This window comes from Portunus trituberculatus, chromosome 14, assembly GCF_017591435.1.
Source record: "Portunus trituberculatus isolate SZX2019 chromosome 14, ASM1759143v1, whole genome shotgun sequence".
In the NCBI taxonomy this organism is placed as follows: domain Eukaryota; kingdom Metazoa; phylum Arthropoda; class Malacostraca; order Decapoda; family Portunidae; genus Portunus; species Portunus trituberculatus.
Genome location: NC_059268.1, coordinates 11,931,578 through 11,941,683, shown reverse-complemented (window position 1 = coordinate 11,941,683; position 10,106 = coordinate 11,931,578). Strand labels below are relative to the sequence as shown.

At 41.6% G+C, this 10,106-nt stretch overlaps 1 protein-coding gene across 1 annotated transcript in view; it reads left to right on the top strand.

Annotated features, from left to right (window-relative positions):
* Positions 1–8,995, top strand: part of LOC123503538 (whirlin-like) — a 305,666-nt gene extending 296,671 nt beyond the window's left edge. The window contains 4 exon segments of the mRNA XM_045253385.1: positions 4,881–5,039; positions 6,807–6,872; positions 6,874–7,018; positions 7,735–8,995. Of these exon segments, the coding sequence (XP_045109320.1) occupies positions 4,881–5,039; positions 6,807–6,872; positions 6,874–7,018; positions 7,735–7,880 (516 nt within the window). The 3' untranslated portion in view covers positions 7,881–8,995.
* The last annotated feature ends 1,111 nt before the right edge of the window (positions 8,996–10,106 follow it).

Here is a 10,106-nt window from a genome sequence, read left to right as displayed (position 1 = left end):
CTACTTAAGCTGTCCTCTTCTCCGTCACAATGGCCTGTATGCTGAAACATTTCCGCACCACCATTGCTTCAAAAGGCTCTAGTTGAAGTTACATGGGTTTTTAAGGGTGGTTTTATGGTTCTTGTGACAGATTGATGAGATTTCTGAGTTATTAATAGGGGAAACACTCGTGGGAACCTGGCTAATCGTCTCTGTGGCCTTGGAAAATTGTCGTGGTGAGAGAGCAAAGCGTTTCTGACTACGTGTCCTCATCCTTAGCGTGTGTCCCAGTCCATGATGCTCACTGTCTCTCTTCCTGTCCACTCACGTTACTCATTGTTCTCTCTTTCCCTCTCGTTGGCCTCAGTGTTCCTCAGCAATGTGTGTACTGCGTAGTGATTCAGTCCTTCCCTCAGTGTTCTTGGGTTTTATGATAGGAAACTTTCTCTCTTCCGTTGGTAAGGCGTTGCTTCCGTCTCGCTCTCGTGTGTTAGTGACGGTGTAGCCACTGGAAAAGGTAACTGAATATTAACCCCTTCAGTACTAGGAAGCATTTTTACCATGAGTTTTGTGTATGATTAGACGATTTTATTTACATTAGGAAGGATCTATGAAGGTAAGGAGATTAAAGGCCAGAGTCTTCACCATTTTAATCCCTACATAAGTTTCTGAATCTTTATAAAATTGCCAAATGATAAGCAAAATGAATATGAAAACGTGCCATGGTACTGAAGAGGTTAAAGATTCATGTTGTATAATGAAGTAGGCATGAACTGTAACCTTACATGTATGAACGTCTGCTTACATTCAGATATTACAACACTGATTCTCTCTCTCTCTCTCTCTCTCTCTCTCTCTCTCTCTCTCTCTCTCTCTCTCTCTCTCTCTCTCTCTCTCCAATATTCTTTTCTTCCATTTAGAGTGTACTAATGAGAGCAAAGCAGCATCTGTGTCGAGATTTATTGTAAACCAGAAGCTGAATTGTGTGTCTTGACTCCCTCTTTGGTGTCCTTCCTCAGCTTATGGCAGTGGCGAGATGAGATGCAGACAGTTAGGTGGTCAGAAAGGTTGCTGGAGTCTGCCAACCTCTTTGCTTTGTTGTACTTTGTTGGATTGTTACCTGGTAGGAATATAACCACGATTTTTATCACAAATTTCACACTCATGGTACAAATATACGTAGGAATGTACTCTGAAACACTTCTGGCCGTACTTCCACTAGTTTCCAAAGGCTGTAAGTGAAGTGGCAAGAGTTTTAAGCGTGTTTTTATATTTTCATTGACAGACTGGTAAGATTTGTACGTTATTAACGGCAAAAACACCCTTGAGAAGCCGGTTAATCATCTTTGTGCTCTTTGAAAATGGTAGTGTTGTGAGAGCAGAGCGTTTCCGAATAGATGCCTTTATATTACTGAATATTTGATACATGGTGAGACAAGGGTTAGATAGAGGCAGGGCTTGTCTTCACGTTCATGTTATAGTTCACCAATCCTTCTCTTTCTTTGCTGCATGGAAACTGCATTGATTCTATTTGCTAACTTTAAGCATTTAATCACTAAGCGTTGCCATTGAGGGGAAATTGTTGCTTTTATAGTGATAATGATGATATAGATACTAAGAATGCTATAAAGAGCTAAAGGAACAACATAAGCTACGCACATTTTGACTGACGCTTTACCACTTTTTAGAAAGCCAGCACTCAAGTGGGTCTTTTTTTTTATATTGTCTTTTTTTTTGCCCTTGGCTGGTTCTCTCCCCTACATAAAATAAATAAATAAAAAAAAACGTGGTTGGTGGTCATAAGGTTACAAACGCATTTCAGAAAGGTTCATCAGACAGGAGACAAGCAAACAGTGTTTCAATTCCTGGCTGGGAAATCGAACCCCGAGTTTTGATTATAAGCGTGTTGATCGATTCAATCTGACAACACCAGTAATACAACCACCACCACCACAAACAACAACAACAATGATAATAATAATAAAGATAATATCAGCAACAACAGTAAGGAGCAGGTTTTTGGCTTACTGTTTTTACTGTGTGTGTGTGTGTGTGTGTGTGTGTGTGTGTGTGTGTGTGTGTGTGTGCGCGCCCTCCACCCGTCCCTCGGTTCGCCTGCAGCGTTGTGGCGTCGTGGCGGTGACTCAGTGACTTCCTCGTCAGGCAGTCACTACTGTCAGAAGTGTGTGACTCAACTGTTTCCTCATGTAACTCTGCCGCTTCCCTGCAACGTACGCGCGCTCCAACGTAAAGTACAGTCAGTGGTCAAGCGAGTTTTTTTTCTTTTATGGTACGTGTTTTCTTACGTTACTCTTACCCCTTCAGTACCATGACGCGTTTTCGTATACATTCTGGTTACTCTTTGGTGATTCTATACAGCTTCAGAAATTCATGTGGAGATTAAAATAGTGAAGGCTCTGGCCATTAATCTTCTGACCTCCATGGACCTTTCCTAATGTCATTAAAATTAAAACAGTACACAAATCTTAAAGTAAAAATGTGTCCCAGTATTGAAGGGTTAATTCTTTAATATAATCAAAACTATATATATCTATAGTCGAGAGGTTTTTTTTTTTCTTACTTTAGCTACATTGTTATTGATATTACTCGTTTTTTTTTTCAATAGAATCCGAGCAAAATGCATCTTTAGTGCAATGAGTTATTGTTATTACATTTATTTCCCTTGACTCATGTTTCCTTTAACAGAATCAGAACCGAACATGTTTTTTTCCTTACTCTTATGGAACAAAATGTATTCGTGCAATATATAAGCAGTTTTTTGCTCCGTTTTTTTTTTTTTTTTTTAAGATATAAACAAAATATGTTTTTTCAAATATCGGACACAGGAATTTTTCGTTTCCAAAAAAGCTGAGAAAAGAATACACCTGCCATGAACTAATTTCGATACACCAAACCCATGAATAAAACACTGTTCATTTTCACAACGACTCGAAAGTTTGCGTGGAACTGTAAATCACGTTACGCTTTCAAACAAGAAAAGAAAACGCATAGATTATTGATAAAGTGCAAACGAAAACTGCTTTGATTTCCTTAATCTCTCGAAAATTAAGTTCAGAATCTCGTCGATATCATTTGATAGTATTCATAATATTCAGCGCAATACATAAATAGAAAATAGAGGAAACAGAGAGACGAAAGCGTGGACAGGCATATGAAAGTCACGGAAACTAAGGTAAAAGGAAATAAAACAAAGGAAAAACGCTACAGAAGGGGATAGAATCGAGAGAGAGAGAGAGAGAGAGAGAGAGAGGGGGGTAGGGGTATGAATAGAAAACAGGAAACTGAGGCTTTGAAGAGACGGACCGAAAATTGGGTGGGACTTCCGCCTCGTCAAGATGGTGTTGACCTTCTGCCTGGGTGTTGCGCTCTTTCTCTCTCTCTCTCTCTCTCTCTCTCTCTCTCTCTCTCTCTCTCTCATGACTTTTTCCTTTTTATGGCGGTTTTTTTGTTTTTTTCTTATATTTTACCTTTGATTACGTGACTTTTGTATCTATCTATTTATCTATCTAACTGTCCATCTATCTATCTGTCTATCCATCTATCTATCTATCAGTCAATCTTTGTGTATCTATCTACCTATCTATTTATTTATCTATCTATCTATTTATCTATCTATCTATCTATCTATCTATCTATCTATCTATCTATCTATCTATCTATCTATCTATCTCTCATTTCCTCCCTTTTCATACTCCATTCCGTGTCCTCGTCTCCCTTCTTCTCCCTTCCTCTCTACACAATAAAACATGACCTCAGTTTTAGAGGCAAGAGGAAGGAAGGGAGGAAGGCAAATTAACCAAGGTAGGAAAGGGACACGACACCTTGAGTTCAAACAGACGGTGAGAAAGTTTGACGCGACTCTTAAGTGAAATAAATGGAACTGTGTAAGTGTCGTGGTATCCGTGATCGTAAGAATCCATTAACATTTTTCTTCTTTCGTTTTTTGTTTCATCAGGGATAATTGAAGGTCGTGATTAGGTGGCGCATGTATACAATGGAGTGTTGATTCATTTCGTTATAAAGAAGAACTGCTAGGAAATGGTGAACTGTTTTATGAACTATTTTCTTTTTCGTTTATCTTTTTAACATTTTATTTTTATTTATTTTTTTTTATTTTACCTCACACGATGAAATTTTACCGCAAGTATGAGATTAAACTTCCTTCTCTTCTACGTTTTATTATTTCTTTCCGTTTGGTTTCGTTCGTGTGTGTGTGTGTGTGTGTGTGTGTGTGTGTGTGTGTGCCGATACTATTTTGGGTACTAAACGAAAGTGGCGGTCAGGACAGTCCACTCGCTCGCACGGTGATAGGAAAGTGTGTGTGTGTGTGTGTGTGTGTGTGTGTGTGTGTGTGTGTGTGTGTGTGTGTGTGTGTGTGTGAATCAGGCCGTGGACTCGTGATAGGCAGCTATGGCATTTCTGGGAGAGTTTACGGCTCATTACAATCCCATCTCGGAGTAAGGCTGTGACCTTTCGCACGCCGCACGCCGCATCCTCTTGGTGAAGGCCAGTCACTGCTCGCTCATCATTGACAACCTAGCAACCTGAGCGGGGCGCGAACCTCAGCTTGCCATGTGACTAGACAAGGATTTTACCACTGAGCGAGCGAGCTATATGTGTGTGTATGTATTTGCAAGGTACCTAACTCTTTCTATACTTCATGTCTCTTCACTACAAAAAGAAAAATAAATAGATAGTGAACTACAAGCAATACAACAAGCCGCAACAAACCAACTAAACTAAAACACAATATTGGAACCTTCTAACACACAAATTCCCTTCCTCATTTCACTTCAGCGGGAGACGGAAGAGGTGATAAGATCTAAAGTAGTAGTAGTCGTTGTTATGGTGGTGGTCTGACAAGACTGGCCGTGTTTCAGGTGTGCGGGGACGGCGGCAGCGGCGGGGGAGGCAGCGGTGGTAGCGGCGGGGGGTCTCCGTCCTCACCTGGAGGCGGGAAGGTGAACAGCGCTCCCCCCACAGTGGACGACTCTAGAGAGGAGACCCACACGCCTTTTGCCTGCACCAGAGGACGACGGGTGGGTGAAGGACGGCAGGTCTCTCTCTCTCTCTCTCTCTCTCTCTCTCTCTCTCTCTCTCTCTCTCTCTCTCTCTCTCTCTCTTTTTTTACCTTTTCTTCTTCTTCTTCTTCTTCTTCTTCTTCTTCTTCTTGTTTCTCGTTTTCTTTGCCTTTATCCCAAAATGTAATCTTTTTTTTTTTTTTATTTATACCTGTATTGGTTTCTCCGTCAGTTTTTCCCATTCCTCCTTCAGGTTTCCCCGTGTCCACCTCTGGTTTGTTGCAAGTGCACTGTTTCTAAGACGCTCATTGCCATCCACCACACGGCAAGTTTTTATGGCGGTTGCTAGCTAGAATTGGTCCACTCATTCGATATCTATTTTGGGACTTTCCATGTATGTTCTTGATCTTCCCAATATCTTGACTTGTATTTGTATTTATTTTTTTATCGTTTCTCGTTTATGATTCAGTGTTTTTTTTTTTACGTTTTTTGTTGTTGTGTTAGTGGGATTTTTTTTGAAGGCACATTTTTTATACGAATATGATTTAATTTTTTGTTTTGTTTCTGATAACTGATTTTTTGCGTGTCTTTTCTTTTATTGTGAGACTTTTTAGTAATTCTTGTATTGAAGGTCACATTGGTAGCACACAAAGACAGATAGATGGATAATTTACTGACCACAGGAACATCACACACACACACACACACACACACACACACACACACACACACACACACATCAAAAGGCATATAATAATGATAACAATAATGAATAAAGAAAAAACACTTCTATTATTCTTTTCGCCTCCACCTTGCTATCACACACACACACTTTCCTCTCCCAGTCTCCCTTCATCCTCGCAGCGCCTCTGAAAGCCTCCCTCTCTGCTCCTCCTCACTCCCCTACTCCCCTTCTTACCGTTATCGGAGACCCAAAATCTTCCCCTCATTCTTCTTCCTCCCTCCTATCATGCAATTTTCAGAGGCTCATTCCTGCATCTCTTCTTCCTATTTCTTTCTTCAGCCTCGCCGTCATTGCCAACCCAACCCATTTCATCGTCAACTGCCTTACTTACCTTCTTTCCTTCCTTCCATCTCTTCTTGTTAGTTTATTTCTTCATGTTTCTTTCTCTCTCTTTACTTTTAGCTATATCTTTTTTAACACGCTATTTAGAACGCCTTGTCTTCTCTTTTCTTTTCTCTCTCCTTTCATTAATTACTCTTCCTCTCTCTCTCTCTCTCTCTCTCTCTCTCTCTCTCTCTCTCTCTCTCTCTCTCTCTCTCTCTCTCTCTCTCCTTCCTTTACTTCACGTCTTTCATCGCATTTATTAGAATTTCCTCCTTCTGTGTAATTCCTCATTCACGTTTTCAGTACCAATAACTCCTTCCCTCTTCACTTCCCTATATTTACTTTCTTCCTCTTTTCCTTCATTCACATCGCTTTGCTTTACTTTTTTTTTTTTTTTTTTACCGCATCGACACTTTCAATATCAGTTCCTTCCTCCTTTCGCTCTAGGTCAGGTCAGGTCAGATGTAGGCTGGTAAGCTTGACCTTTGTATCGGCGCTTCCCTGATGTTGTTTCTTACCTTTTTATTTATTTACTTTTTTTTATTCTGCTCTGTCCATCAAGTTTTACCGCTGACTTTCTCTCTTCTTCCACATTTCATGCACTGTTTCCTTCTTCTCTTGTATCCTTAGATTGTCAGAAACTACTTGTCCTCTGATATTTTATTCGTGTATATATGGCCTTTGCTAAGTTATTGTATTTTTTCCTCACCCGGCAGACTTCCCTGGTGGTGAGTGACAGTCAGGGCAGGTTCAGGGTGGTGGTAAAGAAAACGCGACCCAATCCTTGGCATCGCTATCGAGGGCGGGGCGGACACCAAACAAAAGCTGCCTCGGGTCATCAACATAGCGGCCAACGGAGCGGCATTCGAGGCGGGCGGTCTGAGAGTGGGGCAGCTGATCCTGGCGGTGGACGGACAGAAGCTGGACGGTGAGTGGTTGATTGGTTAAATGATTGATTCTATTGGCGTTTTCACATTCGTTCATGTTATTTTCTCTGTTTTATTTTTGCGTATTTGATAAGAAAATGTAATTCCTATGCATAGATCCATAAAAGTATAAAATGTGGTATGCAGATATATGTACAAAATACATATATAAGTAAATACATATATGATCTCTCTCTCTCTCTCTCTCTCTCTCTCTCTCTCTCTCTCTCTCTCTCTCTCTCTCTCTCTCTCTCTCTCTCTCTCTCTCTCTCTCTCTCTCTCTCTCTCTCTCTCTCTCTCTCTCTCTCTCTCGATATATTCTAAGCACGAGACATTACATGCATGCCTCACGTAATATGTTTCATCCGCTCTGCTTGGCTCGATGATTACTCTTACTGTTACACACTTATCACCGCTGTCATGTAATACGAATGTGTCACTTATCTCCCTTCCTCGTTTCGTCTTTTATTATGTTAGAGGGACAAAGACCAAGGGCAACATAAATAGATATGAAGAAAGGCCCATTGAATAGCCGGTCGCCCATACAGTCAGAAAGAATTCAAGTCATATAAAGGAAATACAGAATCACTATAATCTTCGCCTATTTATTTATATTTCGCAAAAGAAAGCATCCAATACCTTTCGTTTGTGTAATTGTGAACCATTCTTTGCATAACTCACTATCCTTCACTTTCTCAACACTATCTTCCCTCGCCAGGACACAGTCACGAGGAGGCGGCCCGTCTCATCGCGGGGTGCTGGGTGAGCCGCTCCAGGCCAGAGGTGGAGTTCATGGTGGTGGAGAGGAAGCAGACGGCAGCTGACGTGCGGCGCTCCTCCATCTCCTTGCTCTCCCAGATGTGAAAGAACGACACCCTGGACGACCTCTTGGTGCCCTTTGGTCGGTCCGTATATAGCTGCGTCCCCTGCGGCCCTGAACCTTCCGTGCTTTCGTTCCTCGGGTGCGTCCTGCGGTCATGGGCAGCGATTGTAGTATCATGAAGGCAAGGCGAGGGACGCGGGGTGATGCCGTGACTTGAGTAGTGTTTCTTCATGAAGAGGAAACTTTAGAGTCGCTTCGTTGAGAATGCTTCTAATACGTGCCTACCCGCGGTTAACATAGGTCGTAAGTAATCAATTAAAGGTGTATGGGATGCTATAATTAAGCAAAGAAGAGCTTCCGCAGTCTGTTGATCCACTTAAGAGTAGAAAGGATGAATAAGCAGCAGCACATCTGTTTGTGATAAGCTGCAGCGTCCAATGTAAAGCAAGAGATGTAGGATTGTCAAGAATGAAGACATAAGAGACGAGACCCTGTGTTAAGTCCACTTAATTTAATGCTATTGTCTAGTTTATGAAACAGATGAACACAAAGAAAGAAAAAAAACAGATAAATTGCTCATATACATTATCTACTAATAACAAAGGGACTTATAAAAGCAGAAGAGAAGACAAAAAAGTAGCGAGAAATTTGCACACTAATTGGAACGAAGTAATAAATCAATTGAGCCACGCCTGTCACTGTAATAATGAAGGGGGACTAATCATTCCCCTACTACATGATACACGTCCATGCTTGCAGCGCGCCTCGAGGAGGAACATGTGGCCCGCTTTTACCTGGCAGCGCGGCCCAGTAAGGTGATCAGGGTCGACAGGTGTGCTGCTCTAACCCACTAACCCGAGACTAACAAGACGAGACTAACCAAGGAGTGATGGCAGTGTGCACGTGTCTCTGGTACTAACTGACGCCGCTACCTTTAGTGCACGTGTTGTGAGATGCACGTCCTAACACACTAACATGTACTTATTATTCCTGTTGTTGTTTTGTGGTTACCGTTTATGAAGTTTGGTGAATATTCTGTCTGTCTCCGTCTCTCTGTCTGTCTCTCTGTGTCTCTCTATCTCTGTCTCTCTGTCTCTCTGTCTGTCTGTCTCTCTCTCTCTCTCTCTCTCTCTCTCTCTCTCTCTCTCTCTCTCTCTCTCTCTCTCTCTCTCTCTCTCTCTCTCTCTCTCTCTCTCTCTCTCTCTCTCTCTCTCTCTCTCTCTCTCTCTCTCTCTCTCTCTCTCTCTCTCTCTCTCTCTCTCTCTCTCTCTCAAATGGTCAGGATGAGTGGTTTTGTGAAGGCTTTTAATATATACAGATATACCGATGTACCTTAAACTAACCAAGAAATGTACTATGACTATGTACACGTGACTTCCCTGGCTATCTGTACATTTTAGTCTGGCTTCAGGTGGGAGAGAGAGAAGCTGTTGACATTATGACACGAAAAAAGTACCTACATTCCAGATAAGTGACTCATATTGCCGGGATTATAACCATGATTGTTGTGCCAAAGTTGAAATGACGCTCGGGATATCAACACACACACACAACACAGAGTAACACTATATACAATGCAGTTAAGATATTGAGCTGTGTATATTGCTTATATCTTCAGAAATATCCATGTATGATGAACACTCACTGATGCTCACGAGAGTTCCTTATAGCGCAGTGTACTTTTTATCACTGCAGTTCAGCTCTATGCATTTCTACAAGCGAGGATGAACGTGAACGGCGGTCACTGTGAGAATGATCCTGGAAAACATACCCGTTAAAAGTTATATTTAAATCACCCGTCTCTGTATACCAGGCCGACATCCACTTCCCTGTCATGTGGGCCTGGTATATAGAAACACTCAAATAAGTCATATTTCTACAGGATATTTTAGTGTTGTGTGGCTGGATGGTGACTCAGTGAAGGGGTGAGGAAGCAAAATCTTTTAACCTAAAGTACGATTGCCATGTGTTTTCATTTGAATCTCATTGAATGGACGAAGAAATGAATTTTAACTAATATTTTCATGCATTTGGGAGTCCCTGAGAACGTGCTGGTGCTGCGCTCTCATTTACTCCCACTTTAAGGTCCCATGGTCCTGTACATGTTGCCGCAACCCACCCGCTAACACTTGCCACACTAAGAAATACTTGAAACACATATCTGATACATAATTTTATTGGTGAAGGAGACACGATATATTTTTACCCAGCCCTGTTTCTGGTAAGAGTGACACTAGTCCCCTTCCCTTCACCTCCCTGTGTGGATG